The 24,081-nt window shown below is 36.2% G+C and overlaps 2 protein-coding genes across 2 annotated transcripts; one reads left to right on the top strand and one right to left on the bottom strand.

Moving 5' to 3' along the window:
* Positions 1-2,255: 2,255 nt before the first annotated feature.
* Positions 2,256-4,912, top strand: LOC120015614 (probable WRKY transcription factor 26). The gene is made up of 5 exons (XM_038868127.1): positions 2,256-2,775; positions 2,891-3,046; positions 3,163-3,761; positions 3,855-4,016; positions 4,188-4,912. The coding sequence occupies exons 1-5, from the start codon at positions 2,446-2,448 to the stop codon at positions 4,618-4,620; spliced, it is 1,680 nt and encodes a 559-aa protein (XP_038724055.1). The 5' UTR covers positions 2,256-2,445; the 3' UTR covers positions 4,621-4,912.
* An 11,598-nt stretch (positions 4,913-16,510) lies between these two features.
* On the bottom strand, positions 16,511-20,222 carry LOC120007088 (U2 small nuclear ribonucleoprotein B'' 2-like). The gene is made up of 5 exons (XM_038857265.1): positions 20,065-20,222; positions 18,669-18,841; positions 17,887-17,980; positions 17,161-17,240; positions 16,511-16,981 (listed from the first exon to the last, which is right to left on the bottom strand). The coding sequence occupies exons 1-5, from the start codon at positions 20,135-20,137 to the stop codon at positions 16,703-16,705; spliced, it is 699 nt and encodes a 232-aa protein (XP_038713193.1). The 5' UTR covers positions 20,138-20,222; the 3' UTR covers positions 16,511-16,702.
* Between the last annotated feature and the right edge of the window lie 3,859 nt (positions 20,223-24,081).

Genomic DNA, 24,081 nt, shown 5'->3' with positions numbered 1-24,081 from the left:
ATAGATATACAGATGAGAATATTCTTTACAAGGCCTAGTTTGAGTGTGGGTTGGTCGATGAATCGTTTGCAGTGCCCGCTCGAAGAAACGAGAAGGTTGTGCAAGGAAGGGGAAGGGGAAGGGGAAGGGGAAGGGCATGAAATGAGAATAAAATGCGAGTTGGCCACAACTTGGATCGTTTTTAAAACAATATGCGACCATTTTGAACACTTATTTTGGGTTAATGTCTGCCTCAAAATAGAAAGCCCTACTGCTAAACTGGGCACTTGGCTCAGGGTTGAGTAATCCAATATGGCCTCATCCTTCAAGGCTTCAACATTGTTATTGTAGGTAGTGGGCTTTGTGGATAACACCTATAAATCTTTTGTTGCAAGGGGAATTAGATATATTTTCTTTCCCTCCATGAAATCAATTTGATTGGTTGATGTGGGACCTCGTGTTGTCCGTCTATCACGAGACATTATAATTCATCGCTAATTTAGTGATGAGATCAAAATTCCGTCGTTAATATGCGATGGAAGTGTAATTCCGTCGTTAAATTAGTGACAAAAATATATTTGGTCGCTAATTTTTACAGGAATTTGCACCACAATATTTGATGAAAATTGCAATGGAAAGTGTTTATGACAGCAATTTTCTGTCACAAATTTTGTCATACAAAGTTATAAAATTTCACTCTTTTGCGACGGAAATTTGTTATATTTCCGTCGCAAAATACTTGATTTGCGAGGGAATATATTCCGTCGCAAAATTTTCATCCCAAAAAATGTTTTCTTGTAGTTAATCAAAGTGAAGAGTTCATGATCGTTTCTCTCGCGCTAGAGGTCCCATTTTATATGATTCTGAGTAGTTTAATTTTATTATGAGTAGATGTCTTTTTTTTTCTCTTGATCTTTAGGAGGATTTTTCTAGATGGTGAATCCCATCCTGATTACTTTTCTAGTAGACGTCTGACTCCTAAAGATTCTCGATCACTCTATCCAGATGCAGTACTATTTGGTGATTCCTCGGACACCGCTTTCTTGGCACTTCGGCTGTGCTTAGGTTGTTAGCTCGGGTGTTGGGGTTATCAAAATTAATTGGAACCCTAAAATTACTACATTGGGGTCTGATGTAGTCAACCCGCAATCCCTTTTTTTGATGGCATTATATATTATGAATTTGTGAGTAGAAAAGGATATCTTCTAAGATGGTATGGCTACTTTGTCCCCAAGCCACCTTGCACCAAGCCACCAACCCGTAGATACACTTAATGTCTTCTAAAAATTGAACAGAAATGTTGATCCCAACCCATGAAAAAACAATATACTTTCATGGTAACTGAGTTTTTTTGTCGAAATATTGGGATACATGTCCGTATGGGGCATGATCAGGACAAACTTCCCAAGTCCTATGGGATGAGACTCGAGACAAGCCCCCAGTCAAGCCCCGATTGGCTCAAAAATCAGATAAACACTGCTATCATATACAGTATGATATATAACATCCCTCACTTCGCTTACAAAAGTGGAGGGTCGGGTCTTGATTGGAAGCCCTAGCAGAGACGAAGCCAAAACGTAATATGAAGGGGGTCATCAGCCGCCAAGAGTAGATAAAATATTTCATGTTAGGTGGACAAAGTTAAGCGGACATTCTGGGGCAGTGCTCATAAATTTTTTTTTGGACCGTCTATCAATTAACTTTTAAAAATCTAAAAAATAACATTAAAAATCAAAAGTTTTATATAGGATAAGTAATAATTATCACATGTCTTCTTATTTTAACCATTCGAGCATGATATTTTTGCTTCAAGGAATCTAAATTGAAAATTTAGGGAGGCCTTTTCTTTAATTTTCTTTATATATACTTGCTACTAATTAAAAAATTTTGAGGGCAAAGCTTGGCTTCGCCCATGAGCCATGGTAATAGTATTAAATAATTTATGTAAAAATATTTTATATTAGAACCATCCCATAAAATTTCATGTCATTTTGTGATTTTGTTAATTTTTCTATTTTCAATAATTTCCCAAAACCCGGTGCATGTACTAAAAAGGTAAAAAAATTGTATATATATTTTACAAATAAAATAATCAATTAATTCCGTCAAAAAAATAATAATAAATTAATACCTGAAGAAAAGAAATCCAAGAAAAAAATATCTCAGTTGTCAGCCGCCACTCAGTCAAGCACACGAGTTTTGACCAGGGAAAAAACACATCCCACACACACATCTATACATACACACACAGAGAACAGAACCCTCTTTCATTTTTCTGTAGTCAAATCTTCCTCTTAACTTTCCCGGAAACCTCATCCGAGAAAGTAAAGACAGAAAATTAGAAAACCTTGTTCATTACGTGACCGACCCTCTTCCTCCTCTCTCTTCTGTCGTCCATATCTTAACAGCCTCCATATGTCCCTCTAAAAATCCATCTTCCCCTCTCTTGCTTTATTCTTGTAATCCATGGCGTCTTCATCAGGTAGCTTAGACACTTCCGCAAACTCGTATTTCACTTTCCCTACATCCCATCCCTTCATGACCACCTCCTCCTTCTCTGACCTCCTCGCATCACCTCCATCCGGTGGTAACACTACCGGCAGCGATAAACGGCGTGGATTATCGGATCGTATTGCAGAGAGAACTGGGTCTGTTGTTCCAAAATTCAAGTCTATTCCTCCTCCTTCTCTGCCCCTCTCTCCGCAAGCCGTCTCTCCTTCCTCTTATTTTGCTATTCCTCCTGGGTTAAGCCCAGCTGAGCTCCTTGATTCCCCTATGTTGTGGAGTACCTCAAATGTAAGATTTGGTTAATTTTTTATAATATGATTTTGTTTTTGATGAGTTTAACGTTTCTTATTATTTCAAAACAGGGGTTTCTCCTCATTTCTGATTAATTGTGTTTTTTGTGCAGATTTTGCCATCTCCAACTACTGGATCATTTGCAGCTCAGGCGTTGAATTGGAAGAGCAATTCAGGCAATAATAACCAGGAGTTTGTCAAACAAGAAGACAAGAACTATTCAAGCTTTTCCTTCCAAACCCAGACAAAACCACAGACAGTTCAAAAGGTGTGTAACAAAATTTTCAGTACATGTCAACGCCAAGTTTTTTTGTTTTTTATGTTCATTTCCTTGATAATTCTTGTCCTTTTTAGCATTTATTGAAATGGGTTTTTCATTTTCAGTCAAAGCAACAACCATGGAGTTTTCAAGAACAAACCAAACAGAACACGGTGAAATCTGAATATGCTCCTGTCCAAAACTTTTCTGAAATTGCCACAATTCAAACCAACAATCAGAACAACAGAGCTTACCAATCTGATTATGGAAACTATCCAAATTCAGTAAGAGAACAGAGAAGATCAGAGGATGGTTATAATTGGAGAAAATATGGACAAAAACAAGTGAAGGGGAGCGAGAACCCAAGAAGCTATTACAAGTGCACATACCCAAATTGCCCTACAAAGAAGAAAGTTGAGAGGTCCTTGGATGGACAAATAACTGAGATTGTTTACAAGGGTAGTCACAACCATCCTAAGCCTCAATCTACCAGGAGATCATCATTATCGTCAGCTAATTCTCATGCTATCCAGGCTTCAAATGCACCCGATCCTATCGGTGAAGTCCAGGATCAGTCCCTCCCTGTATCACAAATGGAATCCGTTGCAACACCGGAGAATTCATCGATATCAGTTGAAACTGATGATTTTGATCGGAGCTCTCAGAAGAGTAAATCTGGTGGTGGAAATGAGTTTGATGAAGATGAACCTGAAGCCAAAAGATGGTAAAATTTCGTCCATTATTAATAATAATTTTTTTAAAAAAAGTGCCTTGTTTTCATGTTCTCTTACAAAATTTTCTCTATATTCCTTTCCAGGAGAAGGGAGGGTGAAAATGAAGGCATATCAGCTGGTGGAAGCAGAACAGTGAGGGAACCAAGAGTGGTTGTTCAAACAACAAGTGACATTGATATCCTTGATGATGGGTATCGATGGAGGAAATATGGCCAAAAGGTTGTCAAGGGAAATCCCAATCCTAGGTAAAAGCTTTTACATCCCAGTCTGTTTTACTTGGGATTATTTATTACTGAATCATATGTACTTGCAGTGCCGAACTCAATGAGACCTTATTTTTGGTTCTTCGATTCAATGTATTCGTTCAAAATTTTCTATGCTAACTTTCCTATCCCATTCCAAATGATGATCTGCAGAAGCTATTACAAGTGTACATATCCAGGATGCCCTGTAAGGAAGCATGTAGAGAGAGCATCTCATGATCTTAGGGCAGTGATCACAACCTATGAGGGCAAGCACAACCACGATGTCCCGGCTGCTCGTGGCAGCGGTGGCCGGTCTTTGCCCTCGGACAATAACTACAACAACAATTCTAGCAACAACCACCCGATCCACCCATCAATGTCAACGAGGGCTCAAGCTACAAACCCCTCAAGCAATACAGGGCTTCCAACAGTTTCTGATGGACAAGGACCCTATTCGTTGGAAATGTTGCAGAACCCAGGAAGTTTTGGGTTTTCAGGCTTTGGAGCTTACATGAATCAACCAATGGAGTTTGAGAATGCGTTCTCCAGAGCCAAGGAGGAGCCAAGGGATGACAATCTGTTTATTGAATCCTTGCTATGCTGAGAACTTCGCATGGAAAGAAACTTTTGAAGATTTCAAAGATCAATCAAAATGAAATCGGGTGGTGTTTTTTTTTTTTTTTAATTCTTATTGATTCATTTGGATTCTGTTTGTTGTATATTTCCACTCCCACAGGTATTTTTTTGTGTCTTTATTCAAACCAAAGATGAATTTATGTAGGGATCTTTAGCTTCATATGTAGTATATTTTTTTCATTGTTTTGAGGCTGGTTCAAGGCTTCAACTCAATTTTGTATGAACCTTTTGATTTAATTATTTAATTTCTTTAAATTAAATGGGATTGCCATGAAATCTAGTTTAAATAAATGAACGAGGGTGTGACTCTACTTGTATGTGAAATTCATAGACATGTCCATGTGTGTGGGTTAGGTGATAGGACAACAACACTTGGTTGCGTCACTGATTACATTATTAAGGTAGGTTGGTTGGTTTGAATGAGTCAAAAATGGGGGATGAGGAGCTGCACAAGTTGGTCAAATGTCAACTCGGAGACTTGCAGTTTGTGTCCTCATCCTCCAATCCAAGTGGGTCCATCATCATCTGTATCTTTTGACTTCCTTTGTGGGGGCATTTTGGTAATAAGGACATAAGACAAAAATTGAGAGTGAAAAGCGTGATTTCCGTGTTCCACACGGGGTTAAATTTAGAAACAATTATTGGACTTCCCTGAGAGCGCGGCTCTCTTCTGTACATGCGATGCAAGCCCATATTTATTTATTGGTGGACTACATCCAAACCACAAACACAGCTTCTTTCTCAAACCCTACATTCAAGAAAATACCGCGTTGTTTTTAATACTTGCACGACATGATGACGTAATGTTTTAGTGCTATTTTCAACTAGTGCTTTTTTTTTTTTTTTGCCTCAAAATTATAATGCAATAGAAGAAATTCGCACCCTTAGATTACCACCAAATATAGAAGCCCTAAAATTTAAATGGTTAATAATTTTGAAATTTTAGGCGAGGGTTATTGGACCAAAAGTTTATCTCTAGGTCGACATTGTTTTTTTGATGATTGCGTATGATTGTATGTCAAAATGTGTATGAGTATGCTTGACTTGAACATATCCTAAAATGCTAGAAAACATGCCTAAATGGTTGTTTGCCAAATGAAAATGGCATGTAGCCTATCAATTTGGTAGCCTATGGGAGCCCAACATGTTTATTCCATTGATTTAATCTATGAAATAATTTTATTTTCACTCTTTTATCTCATAATTCGTTGTTTAAAATGTATTGTTTTAATATAAATTCTATCATTTTTTAAAGTACGGTGTAGAATTCATTGTTTTAGTTCTGAATTCATTTGTTCTTGAAATTTCATTGAAAAAAACAATGAAATTAAGATTTACCCGATAAAACTCATCGACAATGGATCTTGTTAGAAAGAGTTTTATGCACTGATTCTAAATATGTAATTTTTTTTTAAATCTAACATGTATTTTGAGAGAGAAAATGTTTTAAAATTTCGTTTAAGAGACTTGAACTCCTATGGGTTGAGTTACCTAGCACTACTGTTTTTCCAAACTACATGTTGTTTAATCTTAATTGTGGAAATGATTGATGTGTTAAATGTTTATGCTTAAAGGTTTACTTGTGCCAAGTAATTGATCTTGTACACTTTAGTTAAGTGTGGCGGAAGGCCTTATATGCTAAGTGTTGGTAGTGTGTCACGTACTTGAGAATTGTGCTTATACTTGATAAGTGAGGCTTATGTCCATTTCTGTGAGAATTTGACATACATATATGCTTGAATGTGTGCTGGAAATTCAGCTTTGAGAATGAATATATATGGACTAAGTTAAGGTTACCAACTTTGATTTATCATAATTTAATCAACTTAGATCCTAATGGCTTAGAACTTGAACCACTTATCCATGAAGGTCTAATATATGTTCTAGTACAAGGATTAAGCTAAATTAAGTGCATCATACTTAGATTTGATCATATGATTAAATTCCGTCAAAACTATGTTTAACCTAAGTTTTATGCATATGTGTTCCTTTGTGAACGTAGTGAACCAAATGAACTCCGATTTACATGAAAACGTATATACAACTTATGTTTTTCACTATGAACATATTTGACTAAGGATGGTTTAAGAGAAAGCTGAACAAGAATGGTTTGTCTATAAGTTAGCCTGCACACGCTTAATTTCAAAATTGCATAGCTTAGTTATATGAAGTCTGATTGATGTGTTTCTTGAACTGAAATGTAGTTAAGACATAAATTAACATATCATATTCAAAGTGATTGATCAAATTCATCTTCTTGATGTTCAATTTTATGCATGTAGCTACTGCATATTTGCATAGCTGAAACGGGTTTAGTGCATATAGGTCACTGAAAGATACTCCCATTTGCAATTAGGTCACCCAAAGAAAAAATTTTTAAATTGGGTCACTCAATGTTCCAATTTTAAACAATTAGATCATAAGACTTCAATTCCGGCCAATTGGTCAACTGAACTTGCTGACATGTTCGATTTTTGCCTATGTGGACCAAAATGACGTGGAATTTTGTGATGACGTGGATTTTTTATTAAAAAATCTAACTTTTTTTTTTGTGAAATTTAAAGTTCAGGGTAGAAAACCCTAATTCCCAACATCAACGATGAACACACAACTTCGAATCTCACCGAAAACATAAAGTACAGTAATAACAGGTGTAAATCAAGTCCCTCAAGCGATAATAATTCAGTTAAATCAAACCTTAATCAAGATCGTGTCTCCGCAAAAGAGTTGGAGCTTCTCCATGGTATCCGGGTGGAGTGCCACAACGGAGTTGTCATCGTTGACAACCTTATCAATGACCAAGCGATTCGCCGCTTTCTTTCGCTCGAGAATGGCGGTAGTACTGAAGTCCTTCTTCGTTCCCTTACTGTTAATCAAACCCACAACAAAATTAATTAAAAGAAGAAAAGAGGAGGAAAATAAAAATCAAAGTTGGTAGCTCTGAATGTGTGGATCTGAAAGAGTACTCATATTATGGGGAGTTCCCCTTCCAACATCTGACTTAGATACAGGTCAACAACAAGGGGTTCGATTTCCGACTCCATAGCCTTTTGGCGAGCGTGCCTCCTTTGTGTGCTTTCCGCCCTCTCAACATTTCCGGCCGCCACCACCAACAACAAGAGGAGCAGAGGGAAGAGGGAGGCCCATTTTTCATTGAAGAGAGATGGGCCATCAGATCTGGCTATTATAGGTAAAGAGGAGAGAGAACCACACCAGTGAAGGGAAGAGGGAGATCCATTTTGTCTTGTTTATTCAATTCTTTTTCTTCAAAATGAATTTTTATTATCCACGTCGTTTGTTCCACGTAGTCAGTAATCAAACATGTCAGCAAGTTTCGGCGACCAATTGATCGGAATAGGACTCTTATGATCTAATTGCTTAAAATTGAAACATTGAGTGACTCAATTTGAAATTTTTTTCTTTGGGTGACCTAATTGCAAACGGGAATATCTTTCAGTGACCTATATGCATTAAACCCTAGCTGAAACTATGATAGTTGAGCTTTCACTTCTAAGTTGAAAGACCATATGAAGGAATCTTGTTGTGAAATTTGACATGGACATTCAAATGTGCTTATTATGATTTATCATACATAAATTTGAGTTTATTGAATTGCATTTCTATATGATTGACCTAAGGGTAAGGCATGAAGCTTTCACAAGCTTACAAGCCAAGTGAGGTGTCTATACATAAAATTCTTTGTAGGTACAACCTAGGAAAGACTCAATTATGTTCAGAATTCAGAATTGAGGAGGAATTGAGATCTAATTTTCTAGAATGAGATTGGAGCTCTAGGAAATCAAGAAAATGCTAGTTCACCGACTTTCCACTAAGGACATTTTATGAGGTGATTGGAACATGCAAGGGCTATTATTTCTGGAGTATATTGAGCTGCATATTCAGTTTATTAAGTGAAGAATTGAAGCAGTGCACTAGTGTGCATTGGACTCGAGAGTGACAAGTTGTGCAACATTGATACCTTGCGCGGAATTTATCTTGAACCATACATGTGGATTTATATTTGCTGGGATTTAATTGATTAGGCTTCTAGAAGTAGTCTCTAATATTGGAGGGAAGTTTGGTGGTCATTTGAATACAAGAGACAAAGTATAGAGTCAAAAGACATGGAAGAGAATGAGCCACATCTCTCTCTCTTTAAAAGACCAACATGTGGTACCTATTTTGTACTACATTTCAGAATTGACATACTCTTAGAGCAACCACAATGATGGTTTTTTGATGGGGTATGGATAATGTATAGAGATTTGTGTTTTGCTGATGTGGCTGTATTGGGGGATATGTTTTGCTGATATGGCTGAGCCAACAAAATGTATTGATACAATGATACGAATTTGTTGACTTAATTTTTGTATAATAGAGGTGGGACCCGATATTGATTTTTGTGTAAAAATGTGAGTGTGTTAGTGGGGGGACCCACATGTAGAGCAAACATGGGGGTATCGGCTTTGCCATTCCCCCATGTTGGTTCAAGCAAAAATGGAGCCAACAAATTAACTCCATTGAAACCCTTTTTGAGTCCATGGGCCATTAAATATGTAAAATCTATGATCCATGGGCAAACAAATGTAAAACGTTGCCCATTGCAATTGCTCTTAGTTTGGCTACACTAGAGAAGGAAATTGAGCTACAATGAAGAATTCTTTGGGTTCTCCAAACGAGTCTTAGCAAAAGGGGAGGTTTCTCACCTAATCAAGTGCAAGAGGTACAAAATTTTAAAGTTCAAGATTGAGTAGTATTCTTCATCAAAGGGGTGAGATTACTTTCTGTACTACACATATCTGAAGGGTCAAGAATGAGGTACATAAAGCAAGGTCAAGGGCCGATATTGAGACAACATTTTTGCTTGCAAAAATGGACTTGAGGGCATGTTCAATCGGTCACAACATGGATAGCTGAGATTTGTTCTTCAATTAATATCAATGGCTGAGATTTAAAGACGCAAATGAAGGGCTGTGTTTAGCTTCATTTGAAGAGAACTTGAGTTGATTTCAAAGGGTTACATATTTCTACCAAACAAAGCTTTGAATTGAAGATATTTGTGAGAATCAAAAGGCTCCAACGGTTGGAATCTTACTGGCTGAGACTGAGATTGAAAGTTATTCTATCATCTATCATTCATATTTGATGAAGCCTTGAAGGGCCAAGATGCTAAGTTTGAAGATTGATCCAAAGGTCAAGATTGTGTAGCGACAATGAATCAAAAGGGGGTCTCCCCTACCATTCTTCTTTGGAGAAGCCTATTGCAAGAATGAAGAAACCTTGCTCTCAACTTTCAAGCTTCCATCCTTGAGCTTCTACCCGAGCTGTGCTTAGAGGATTCGTACTGATTGTCTAGAGCAATAAGTGAATGCCATCATATCTTTAAGCTCTCATATTGTTGATTTCTTAAAAGCCTCCATAAGCCTCTATATCATATTCTACTTGTGAGGTCTTTGTTGTATTGAGAGAGTTTCACATCAAATAGCCTTGTGTTAATCCTTGTGTGAACGTTGTTCTTCGATCATTGTAAGAAGTCCCTGGAGAGGGCAACTTGTGTTGTTGAGTTTAGGGGTGTTCAAATAATCTTTGTGTAAGGAGTTTTGAGGAGCTCTTAAAACCCCATCTTAGTGGAGTTGAAAAAAGCCCTAGGTTGGTGAACCTAGGTAGTAAACGTAGGAGAAGGGTCTCCGAACTACTCTAAATCACTGTGTTGATTTTGCTTACTTATTTGTTTTTACTTGCTTGCTGTTCATTTGGTGAAATTTCTGGAACCCTAATCTGCCTGTGCAAGTTCCCATAGCTAGAGGTTGAATTTTGATCTGAAAATTGTATATAATGTTTATTAGGGTGTTTTGACATTGCATATAAAATTTTGTTGCATTTCGACATCATTTGCTAGGTGAAATTGGTGTTACAAAATCTGTGGACAGAGTGTTATTATAAAATCTGTGTTTGTAATTCTTGATTATTTGATAGTTTGTCATTACATTTTATCACATAGTGCATTGGATTGAAACTTGATTAGATAATTATTAGAGGTCAAACTTGAGTGTTACTTGTTATTTGACATTGTTTTATTTGAAATTGTAAAACGGGATTCTAATTGGAATTTGAGGACACAATTCACTCCCCCTGTGTTAAGCATGATCCTTCAAGTGCGGATGCAAAATTTTACGTCAATGTAGGCAAAGCCAAGTGGGGGTCTGGGGGTTATTCCTAATTATGCCTTTGAAAGTACGAAACATAACTAAAGATAAAAAATTTATAAAAATAGCGAGAGGCAACAATTGATAGTTAATTTACAAATGTCCTGACGTTTTTTCGTATTTTAAAATCGTTTCATAATAACCTCATTTAATTTGGAGTAACACCAAAAAAATATTTCTCAATGTACCCAACTAAACTATCATTTAACCATTGATCGCCTATTCGATTCCAAAGCAATAAGTTCATAAACTTTACTTGAAATATCTAACTAAACTATCATTTAAGAAGAGAGCAAACCTTAAGACGTGCATAGCAACTAGCAAGTCATTCATCTGATAAACTGGTAAGTAGCAAGCCCTATCTTACGCCTTACATTTGATTCCTTGAGAGTTTGAGATTGGCTAAGACTTAGGAGAGAAAGACGAGAGGCAAATCAAAATGGCTGGGCTACCGGGTGGACAAAAGTTGGGCTGGGCCAAATGGCTACAAGCCTACGATTACACCTAGATTGGGTTGGGCCAAATGGCTACAAGCCTACAATTACACCTAGAGTGGGCCAAATGGTTTATTAGGGTGGGCAAGAGTTGGGCTACAGTGTGGACAAAAAGATGTGCTGAAGGCCAAAAAAGAATTTTGGCAAAAAAAATTTCAGGGTAATTGCCCACCCTTGGCTCTTTGTTGATCTGCCTCTGGTTGTAGGATCATGAAATCAGCGAGCAGTATAAAGAATTAATAGTTTATTTGATTCATCAGAAAGTTAAGGAAATGAAAGAGACGAGAAGTAAAGCATTATGTCCGACCTGCTCCTTCTTCGCAAGATACAATTGTTGTGCAAGAATTTAAAACAGAGACAAGACTTCACTGTCATGGGTTTCGTAAACATGTCTGCAAGTTGTTGTGTCTCAGCTCAATTAAGTGCTTCACTACTTTTTCCATGACGAAATGACAATCAATTTCAAATGTCCTATCTCCTTTCATGGAAGACATGGCTCATAGCTATGTGAATATTGCCTTGCTGTCAAGTAAATTGGCATCGGTTTGTTGATAAGATGGCATGGCAATTCACATGTGACAGATTCTACAGAGCTGTATTCATCTTCAACAGAGGACCTTGAAACGTTTGTTGTTTCTTAAATCTCCATGTAACTATGGCTCTTCTTGATTTCCTTTGTACAAACTACCCAGTCAACAACATAGAAAGCATGAACTTTATCAGTTCCATTAGCTGGAAAAAGAAGGCCTTGACTAGAGGATCCTTTCAAGTACCTGAGGATTCTATGAGCTACCTTGAGGTGTTGATTAGCTAGAGCTTTCACGAACTAGCTCATGTTGTTCATAGTCTAAGATATATTAGGCCTGGTTAATGTCAGGTACATAAGCTTGCCATTAAGTCTTTTGTACATCATAGGCTCTTCCAGGGGTTCCCTTGGACTAATTGAATTGTTTGTGTTCATAGCCATGGGAGAATTGATAGGCTTGCAATCCCTAAAATTTATATCGACAAGAAAATTTAAAATGTTTTTATTTTGAAATATAGTCATACTTGCATCATATGTGCTAATTTTCAAACCAAAAAAATATCTTCTCTCCCAAATCCTTAACTTTGAAACATGAACCAATGTACCTTTTGATAAGTTGGATACTTACTCTCCCAACTCTAAAGAGTCATGGGTTCTAGCAGTGAGGGAGACAAGGATATTAAATTATCCTAAAATAAATATGTAGGGAATTGATGGGCCGTAGAGGCATGGATCACAGTTGCGACCTTGCCTAGCCCGGAACGCACAATACCTGGGTGTGGGTTGGATGGGTCCCTAGGCCCAGAAAAATCCCCCACAATTATCATTGTATAATATGTGATAAGGACTTCTTATCTAAAATTCTTGAAGGTAGTCTTATTATTAGATAAAATGTAGCGTCTAATACTCCTGAAGAAAATTTGAGTGTAATCTGATAGCCATAGTGACATTTAGAATGTGCTGGTGTTTTCTATCATTTTGTTGTGATGTGTAAGGGAAACTCTTTTGATGTAGTATTCCTTTTTTCAGGTAAAATTCTATCGTATTGAACTTCATTCCAATGTACGTTTTGATGATTTTAATCCTTGTGTTAAATTGAGTTCTAACATAGTTACTAAAAAAATTCAATGTGATCATTGACTTCAAACTTTGCTTTCATAAGAAATATTCATGCAACTCTAGAGAAGTCATCAACAATTGTCATAAAATACTTACAATTGTCGATAGAAATTACTTTGCATGTTCTCCAAATATCTATTTGCATAAAATCAAAAGGAGATAGACTCTTACTTTTACTAATAGAGTGCATTTCTCTTCATTATTATTAGGAGAAATATGTGACATATCACAGTGATGATAATTCTTAGACAAAACAAAAAGCAACATATGACACACTCTAATAGATGGGTGTCCTAATCTATTGTGCCATAAACCATCCCACTCTTTTGAGTTCACACTTGCTGACACTTTCTTTTTTGGTTTAAGATCTTCAAGCAAAATAGTATAAACTATTATACATGATTCTCACTCTTCATCAATGTGATTGAATCTTACAAATTACATGAATCAAGGCTGAAAATCTTTGATTTACAACTAACTTTCTTGCAGAAATAAGGTTAATTTAGCTATTAAAATTTTTTGCAACCAATTCAAAAGCACTTCTTTTGAAGTTGACACACTTACCAGTATATCCTATGAGACACAATTTGTGATCCAATTCTTGACAAGGCTATCACATTGAACCCAGTCCTAAAAGCTTGGATGGTCTTCACTTGAAATTTCAAGAGTACCATCAATAAAACATATTTTGTTCCTTGCCTTAAATGCTGTCTCAAGTTGATTGCTTCAAAGGTGGAAGTTGTTCCTAGTTAGGATCAATGAGATCAAATTTGAAGTAAAATCAAAATGAGTAAGATAATAGGAATTTCGAAAAAGGAATTTATGTTTGATTCATTGACCCCATATTGAAAAGCTGTGATTCAGAGGAGTAAAAGTATTCGAAGTAGAAGGCTCTCGTGCCATTACTTGTTAGTTGACGTGCATCCTTCTCATGGGATTGTACAAACTCTGGGTAGAACATTTGATCCAACTAATTTTTAGTTCCCATTCATAAAGTTTATCTCGTGTATAGATGTAGGATTTCTCTGACAAATAGCATAACATGGAAACCCTTGATTCTCAGATGGTAACTGTCCTATAGGGCAGATGTTGTGGGGTGCCCAACACATTCTCAACACATAATGAACCCCCAGATCCATACAGATCTATGGAATCACTTTAGACCATGCCTTACTGTGAGACGTCCAATTACGTCTATAAATTTAAATTGGTGGCGATTTCAAATGTATTCAGATGGGTTATAATGACACATTCAACTACGCCCATGCATTGTGGCCATAGTTACGACAAACGGCCTTGTCACTTTTTACCTTTATATGGCTAATGATCAAAGTGATGGAGTGACAATGTGGCGAATTGAGGGGAGAACCGATACATAGGTGCACCAGTTCCTTAACCGATATGCTTAACAACGGTTGGATGGACTTATCTTGATCCAATGTTTTGGTTTAAAATATTAAATATTTAAATCATAAAATTGTTTCCACCTTTTCTTCTATCAATCTTCTCATCACAGGCAATTCTCTCTCATCACAGACAATTCTCTCTCCTCTCTCTTATCGATCTCCCTTTTCTCTCTCATCACTGCTTCCTCTCTCTTCTCTCTTTTCCCAGGCAACATGTATCATATTTAGGAACTGTGATACTACTGTGCATCTAAGACACATCATCTTGTCGAACATAAATTTTACACTATTATAAAAAATCTATGTTTAGACTATAGATCTACTTAGGGTGCGTTTGCTAAAGAGTATGTCTGATAAAGTATACACTAGAGTATATGGTATTAATTTATGCTAGAATATACACTAGAGTATATGTTGTTCAGGTGTTTGGTGAAATTGAATTTACACATAGAGTATGTTATCAATTTACCAATGAGGACATTAAATATTAAAAATCAATCATGTTTGATAAAACATATATTTAACACCAAAGCTCACCAAGACAATATATTGACTCCTTTATGTTCTTTATTTTGGGATCTATTGTTCATACTTGGGTTGATTCCACTGGGTTTTGAAGCTTTGTAAATTGGATGGAAGGTATGGATCACTCAGATTTGAGAAAATTGGGACGAATTAGCCATGGAGGTGAGGGTAAATTGGGAAAATGGATCATTGTAGGCGTGGCGTATCAAAAACATCTCATCGAGTGAGCTTGTTTTTTTTCCCGACGTATACGGTAGTGCTTATGTTTCCGTTTTAGTCCCGTTTGGTTGGAGAGCATGGTGTAGTGTAGCTCGCCAGCGGTATGGCTAGGCAGATGCTTCACCAAACGCACCCTTATATATGAATATGAATCTTCTATCTGCACCCAATTCTTAAAATAACAAATTTAATGAATTTTGGGATCACAAAAGCACTCAAACTTATCAAAAAGGAGTCAATTTAGCCCTCAAGCTTTTTTTGTGTCAAATGAGCCCCTCAACTTCAACAGATGGTTCAAAGAAGCCCTTTGGTGCCTATTTTGTCATAACCGTGCATATGTGACAAGTTAATTGCAGACATGTTAATTTTTTTTAATTTAAATCAATTTCCACGTGGACAATTTACAATAAAAAGATGTTTTTGAAGTAATCATGATGGTTTAATTAAGTCTACGTAATTTAAGAAAGAGGGTCGAACGACCCCTCAATCACACAACATCATAAACATAACTTGTAGCTGCAATCCAGTAAACAACATTCAGGTTAATAGATATCCAAATTCAACAACAAAACGATAGATATTAAAATTAAACAACAAATTCATACATATGAAGACGAAAAGAATTTCAAACTGCACTTTATTACAATGGGCTGTGCTGATGACACCGATAAAGTTTTAGAGATTTGCAATAGTGGTCATGTCAGCTACAAACTACAAAGAGAGAATATAAGGGAATTGATGGTGACTGGTAAGGGAGAAAAGAAAATGAGAGGATTTCATTAATGAGATATTCATTAACAGATTTAATGAAAATTTCTTAACCGTTGGATAATTCTAATTACATCCAACGGTTGTAAAGTGTACCAATTAGGAGAACATGCCCCGGTTCCCCTCAATCCCATTTTATAGCGAGCAATTAAGATTTTATTTTGTCAATTCATTCCATCTTTTTCATTATTACTATCATCATTTCTTGATGCAATCATTTTATAGCTAACAATTAAGATTTTATTTTGTCAGTTCATTCCATCTTTATTATTATTTGATGCAACTAAACGTATCATATTATAATTCACATTCCCATTGCCATTCCCATTCCCATTCCCTACGTCAACCAAACATAACCTAACATTTTTCCCTACTTCCGCAATGTTATGCTCTTTGGTCCAGTACAAACCAAGTCCGGATGCCCCTAGCACCTCCGGCATATCCCAAGGCCTCAATTTCCCCTTTATTCCCCTCATAATCTCGTGTACCTAGAACCTCGATTTACAATTACCACATATTTGACTGTAAACACGGTTATGGCAAAATGTCATCACGGCATGGAATCTAGGAGGGCATATTAGAAGGAAATCAAACATCCACAAAAAAAGAAACAAAGGCAAAAGTTTCTGCAATTAGAGCTCCACTTGGAGATGTACAACCACCATGGTGCACAAAAGATACTTCAGCTGTTACATATCTGAAGCAAGATCAATCTTGACTGTTACATATTCCAAGTAAGAAATGGGTAAAAAATGACAAACACTCTCATGACCAGGACAAGGATAAGCTACTTCTTGGCAAAAGTGATGGACATGGGATTCATAGGGGTGATTTTGAAACCCTGAAGAGCTTGCATAGCTGTGGAGGACTGCATATCGTCTTCAAATTCTACAAAAGCAATACCTGGCTTAGCATCAATCATTCGAACTTCCTTGAATCCTGGGTACTGCTGGAAAAGCAATTGTAACATCAGACTATCGGTTTCATGAGGCAAGTTCTGTATGAACAGTATATTATTGGGAGCAGCTGCTTCTTGTCCGCCTTGATTCCCCTGGCGAAATGCAGCCTACAAATTATGCACCAAATACAAAGTTTACCATGAGCCAAAATTTTCCAATAACTAAAGGAATGTATAATAAAATCAAATTACAAATGAAACAAATTATTAACAAATATTCAAACGTATTAATGAAGAGATACACAAGCACACTTCAAAGCGTAGAGAGAGGTTCACATTCAACTTACCAGCCCTCCATTGCTTTCTGCAGCAGTGCCATTGGCCACACCAGATTGGTGCGCTTCTTCAGTGCGTCGCTTCCTTTCGGCTGAGTATGCAAATTTATGTCAAAAAAAGAATTAAAGGGTACATAAAGAGAGAGTAGAGACCAGCAAACAATTCTACAGCAGCCCAACTATTAAAACGAGAGTGGAATCAACAACTAAGATCCTTCGCAGCAAAATGTTTTAGTTTTATTAAAGGGTTGCCAAGGGCCAACCACCTACTACATCAAACAAGGATTCAAAGAAGACAGAATGAGATAGATTTCAAGCATCTAAAAGACTAAAACACGGCAGATATCAATATTAAAACTTTGTGAACTCCAAAATGAAAGAGTTCCTAATTTTTATCATCCTTCTATTTAAATGAGGTAAAAGAAGGTAAAGCAGGCATCAAATTCTTCAATTCATATAGAGACGTGGGCATTTTCTTATTTGGGTAACATGAGTTCCATCTAAATGATCAGAAGCTTGAATAATAAGTGGCGATAACATTTACTGAGTGACAATTATACTTCAAAGATATGCATCAATGAATCATGCACTCCAAAGAAACATAACTACTGTCTCGTCAAATATGAGAAAGGTACTATACAAAATCTAAATGAATGCATAAAATTGAAGATTTTTGAAGAAGTGAGATTAACCACAAAATGAAAAGGAAGCAAGAATTGTAGAATGATAGCCAGTCACCTTTTTCTTCTTGCTTCTTCTTCTTCTCTCTTGGAACATAGCTTCCATCTGCTTTTGCTACACAATCCGACTTTGATTTTGCATATTGTATCCTCTGCACCCAATTAAACGTGCACAGAATCATATTAATGTTTCCACGACACAAAAAAGGTAAAATGGAAGAAGAAACAAGTCAGAATATTATTGAAAGCATCATTTGCAAATTGCAAGTATACTAACATGCAAATTCAGTTAAAGTTCACTATATCGTCGAACATTTAAGACCCAAACACCTTAGGTGCAAAAACTGCCAGTAAAAAGATATTCCTTCATATCTTTTTAGTGTGTGAATCATGACAGTTTTACAGGTCAAATTTTGTAAATTTCATGCATAAAATGCTTAAAATAGTATCCATTCGTTATGCAGATAGTTTGACCTTTACTACACACTTAGTTTCCCAGCAAGGAACAAGCATTTATCACTATGCCGCCCCGCCAAAAAAATGAAAAAAATCATCAAACATTGTATGAATAATGTTTAAAATAATTTTCAAATACAAAGTTATCAGTTGATGAGACTAAATACTATTATCACTGAAGTGAACTCAGCCAGCTTTTGTCACAAAATGCAAGGCCTGTCATACATCTAACAAACAGAGGCAAGAAAATAACCAACTACAGGAAGCTTGAAACAAGCAATAACGATTAGCAACTATAGTCTCTTAACTAAATATATGACTACACGTTTCAGTTTTGTAGAAGCAAGCACGTGTTTATCCCATCCATGATTAAATAAAACTCACCATGGGTTTTTCATACAGTGGAAAATTTTGCATTTGTCGAACTGCATTACTAGCAGCTGTCACTTCGCTAAATGCAACCCAGGCTTGCCCTCTTAGTTTGGATGTCTTCAAGGCAACAACATCCAAAATTCGTCCATATTGAGAGAACAAACAATAAAGTGATCTCTTCAATTCTGTGAATAAAAAAGTTAATAATGCATCATTCCAATGAAAATTAACATAAATCTCATTTAAGAACATTCATAATTACATTCCAAAAGGCTTAAAAAATTGCAAAGACACAGAAAGGCGGATGACAATGAAACAATAGGGAAACGAAATATAATCACCTCTCCCAGAATATAAACTCATGCCTTAAGCAAAGTATTTTTTATTGTCATATTAAGGTATGACCATAGGCTAACATAGACACGGACAACCCACTAGCCAAAAATCGAACAGCCATATCAATAGCAAGAGAAAATGCTCCACTAAAATCACAAATCAGAGTGCTCTCTAGCTGTAGTTAGTATGGGAATTGTAGGTGAGCATGTAGAGTTTCAGGGGTGCAATTTAGAGGTCACAAGTTCAATTAATCTCCACATATTATAGGGGGCAAGGTTTGCGTAATCTTGTCTATTCACAACTCCGTCCACAGCGGAAGCCTTGTGCACGGGTGTTGTTTACCTATTGCGTAATTTACATCACATGATGAAAACATTTGGAACTTAGAATCGATCTGAAATATCGAGAAATTATCAAAGTCAAAGGCAAAAGCTAAGATTGATGTGTAGTTGTGCACTCAAAAACTCGGTCTGAAATTAATCACATGTTCGACTTTATAATGAGAACTTCATGGTAATTTCAGTATGGATCACCAAAGGTATGTGAAAGTTGTTCAAATTAAATCACCATACCTATTATAAGTAAAGGTTTCCTCGGAGGGGATCTAAACAGTTAAAATCCATCAATCCAGAGAATGAGAGAAACTTATCCGTAAATTATTCCCTATATATTCCAGTACTAGAGAAAATGTTCTATGTCAGATAAACTTCCAATCTTCAACAAAAACAAGTAAAACAGTGAGAGATTAAACCAGTACTGAGAGCCTCTAACTTGCAGCAAGACATAACTCAAGAAGCGAAAGAAACAAAAGATATTATATCCCACGCTGCTACAAGTTTCTTTTCTTGTACTACCTTCTCAAGAAGCATACAACCATAAATCAAATAGAAATTTCCAACCGGACCGCAAGTCTTATTCCAATACTTAAACACGGCCGTCAACGACTAGCACTGCAGCCATTCCTAACCGTAGTATACTGTCACGCATCATCTTCGGTGGTAGAACACGAACAAAACACACTTTCCAGAAATTCCACAAACCAAACAGGTAAAAAGGAAAACAGAAGGATTACCTTCTTTCTTAACCTTTTCGTTTAAATTCTTGACGTATATCGTTTGATTAGGCGGAATGTCCCCCGACAGCATGGTTTCTACGAACTACACAGGAACAGAGCTCTTTCTCTCTGGGAGAACTGAGAAGATGAGAGCGTCTGTGAAATGGAAAAAAAATATAAGAGCCCTGGAAGAAGTTCTGCAACATATATTGGGCTTTAATGTGGATCCCCGGCCTACCTTCTATCGGTATGGGCCTACCATCAAGTCCACTATCCATTTGCTAAAAGCCTAAAATGGTAGATATGGATACGCGATGGGCTTTCTCAAAATCTATGGGCTTACCTAGGTAGGCCTACTTCGCTCAAAATATAAGGTTCGAGGGGCTCTGCGGTAGAAGATCTGGGCCTAAAGTGGCCCAATTTGAGCTTTAAATAATTTTTAATAAATTATTGATAAATATAAAGTATTTGGGTATAGATTATAAATTTATAATAATGTATTTTTTAGGTAAACAAATTAAATTCGTTGATAAATAATAAGTCAAGTAGGTGTTTCATCCAATGGTACAAAAATTTCATATTTGATAAAGTTTTTGTCAACGAATTAAGTTTTTTCCCTAAAAAAAAATGGTGATGGTCTAAACACTAAAAGCCATACATTTATTATTTTTATGTATTTTTTAAAATCTATTTAGTGGTTCAAATTGACTCACCTTAGGCCCCTGTAGTAGAACCCCAAAATATATGGGCTTACCTAGGCCTGCATTTCTATTGCAAAATATATGAACGCATTGAGTTCTTAAAAAACTATTTGGTGGTTCAAATTGAGTCCCTGTAGTATATGGGCTTACCTAGTCCTGCATTTCTATTGCAATATATGCACACTTTTAGGTTGCGTTTGGTATCACTTTCAAAAATTTTAAAAACAAAAATAAAAAACAAAAACATAAAACTCAAACTTGTTTGGTTGGACACTTAAAACTAAAAACAAAAACTGAAAGCATAAAACCGAAAAAAAAAGTTTGTTTATGCTTTTATTTCATAATAATGGAATATATACACACCACTATATTTTTCATAACTGCAGCATTTGTCGTGTCTATTGCAACCTAATTCACCACTGAAAACATCAGCAGAAAGAAAAAAAGATAAGATATAAAACAATAACCCAAAGTATATTTGATCATTGTCTTCACATCTCTATGCAATTTGCAATCCGAAATCTTAAAGAAAGTGCATTCTATAATAACTGTAACTAGTTCTTCATAGTTGACTCTGAATCTAATATTGAGATCCTTCCTTCAGATAAATACACGATACAAGCATATGAACCCACTTTTTGAGCCCAAAAAGATTTTATCACATCCAAAGTTCTTCAATGACATCATCATCATCACCAAACTTTGTAATACCTAAAAAAATAAAAATAAAAAATCAATAATTAATGATCATATACATGCCAGGAACACCACACCCAAATCACATCATGAAACCCATTTTGAAATAATAACAGTTATCACATAAAGTTGCCTTGGCAGCAGAATGATCACTACTTGAGTTACGACATGTGCTAATGAAGTATTTCATAGTGCTAATTAAAAATAAGAGGCATTAGTATAGCTGTTGCTGCATTCAGCATCAATAGGTGTTTCCTAGACTAGGATGATTACTACATAGAATGTTCTCATAAGTAGCAGAGAACTAAGAATATATCATCTATGCAGTCTAGTAATAATGGGATAATAAAGGGTGTTATATGGACTTTAAACATTGAATATTGGTGAGTTACAAGTTACAAACAAACAAGTATTGCAAAATTCTTTAAACATGTCATATGCAGAACTCTTATTATATAAAGCCAAAATAGGTACATACCATAAATAAGAGCTCCTTTAATTCTCTCCATTTGGAGATGCTCTGAAATTCTACCACAAAAAACCTAAGCACTCTAGCGCAACCTCCACATTTTATAGTCATCAATGGCTAGACACAAAAACCTATAAAAAAAGCCAATCAAGGAAATCCAATAAGACCAGAACAAAGAGGGCCAAAAAATGGGAGAAAACACATTCTTGGAAAGCTATAAGAGGGCTAACAAGAAATGAGGTGTTGAGGCTCAATTATAATCAATTACAAACCTCGGTTGTGTCCATTAGCTCTAAATTCCTCAAAACTATTTCTCCATTCATCATTCTAGATACCAGTTCAATGTAAATTAGAAGAACACAGCACATTAAAACTTCTTATAACACAAGTCCCACAAAAATCATTGTCTAAAGTTCCATAAACAAACAAAGCAAATGGTCAAAGCTTCTTTGTTTCCGTGCAATTAAATCAATAACAGATAAACAAAAATGCAGCAATTATATGGTAATTTATTCCAGTTCAACAGAAAACAAATATCTTAAATAACAATAAAATCATATTATGTGATTAAGGCAATAATACTAGTATTGATACTAACCTCTTTGACCAAGTAAATCCTCATAATCAAGTGAAATACTAGCAGATGCTAAGTTAATGACACCACGATTAAAGGGTGAAATTCCATGTTGTTTTCATTTTCCTTTTCGTAAATCTAGTAAACCATAAAATATGCAAAAAATACTGAACCAAATCAAGCTTAAAGAATAGACGAGAGGATGAGGATGAATAGAAAAACGACCTACGATTGCAAGGAATTGTTATGAAAAAATTACCTAATTAGAAAGCTCGAGCAGTGCTTCTGGTTCAGTTACAACCCTAGAACGAGAAAGAGAATGAGGCAGCTCGTCGTGTGAGAGATGGAGAGAGAGAAAAGAGGTAACGTGTGTTTCCAAAACTTTTAAAAACCTTTTTTTCTTGTTTTCAAAAATTTTGAAAACCTGTTTTTGGTTTTTATAAAAATTAAAACAGAAAATACAAACAAACACTATTTTTTGTTTTTATTTCCTATTTTCTGAAAACTAAAACAAAAAACAAGAATCAGAAGTGATACCAAACAGACCCTTAGTTTTTCAAATTACCATTTCAAACATATCTATCATATACTCTAAAACTTGAAGTTTTCATGGAATTCTGTGGCGAGTTTGGACGTCTTTTATGTGCTCGCGCATTTTGTTTTTTCGTTCAGGAATTGATGGCTCAAAACGATGACGTTTTGTGGTGTTCTCCATACTCTTCTTCGCGTGAAGATGAAGACGAAAGTAGATGCAGACAAAATCAGTGTTTTCCTTTCGTGCGGGTGTTGCCTTTGACCTACGTGATATTTCCAGTGGTTCATGCATCTAATCTCCCCTCATTGCTTTCCTTCTAATCAACTCGGTCTTCGTCTGTTGTTCTTTCAATCTTCACTAAGGGTGTGCGGTGGGGGAAGATCTTCATCGGTGTGGTCTTCATAGGTGGGTCCCTCTCCTATCTCGCATATCCTAAATCAGTGCTTTGCTAGTTCTAGGTTTTGCAATTCGTATCTGAGTGGTCGAGGATGGGGGAGAGGCGAGGATGTGGTCGGGTAAGTTTCAGGTTTTGTGATTTTTCTCAGGTATCTCGACCTTAATTGTTCTGATTACCTGATTTCACTTTAGATTTCGTTTCTCCTTTGTCAATAACTATTTGGTGTGGTTCACATCTTATGGGTGGATTCTTCGAATTTTGAAGGTGTTTGGCATGGTTTCCTTCCCTTTTGTTTGTCTTCTCTGCCCTTCGCCTCTCCGACGATTTTCGAACAAGAATCCAGAGACATAACTCTGAATTCGGCTTCATCCAATTCATCCGAGGCAATTTTGTTTTCGGTGTTCTTTTGTTTTTCTTAGGATTCATTTTTACATCGACTTGAAATAGAATTCACCAGGATCATGGCTTACTTGGGTTGGGATTATTCCCTATTGTGCGACAAACCAACAAATGGCGGCTTATATGAAGGCCATTCTGCCATGGTAGAGTTTCCTGACACGAAGTCTCCATTGCGTTGAGGAGAAGACCTATCTACATAAACTTGAGGACAAAACTGTGATTTGTTTTGTAGGATTGAAGGATTGTTGTCTTATTCATTGATGT

Source organism: Tripterygium wilfordii, chromosome 2 (genome assembly GCF_013401445.1).
Source record: "Tripterygium wilfordii isolate XIE 37 chromosome 2, ASM1340144v1, whole genome shotgun sequence".
Taxonomy (NCBI): domain Eukaryota; kingdom Viridiplantae; phylum Streptophyta; class Magnoliopsida; order Celastrales; family Celastraceae; genus Tripterygium; species Tripterygium wilfordii.
Note: the sequence above shows the minus strand (reverse complement) of the source record. Positions and strands in the feature narration are given on the sequence as shown.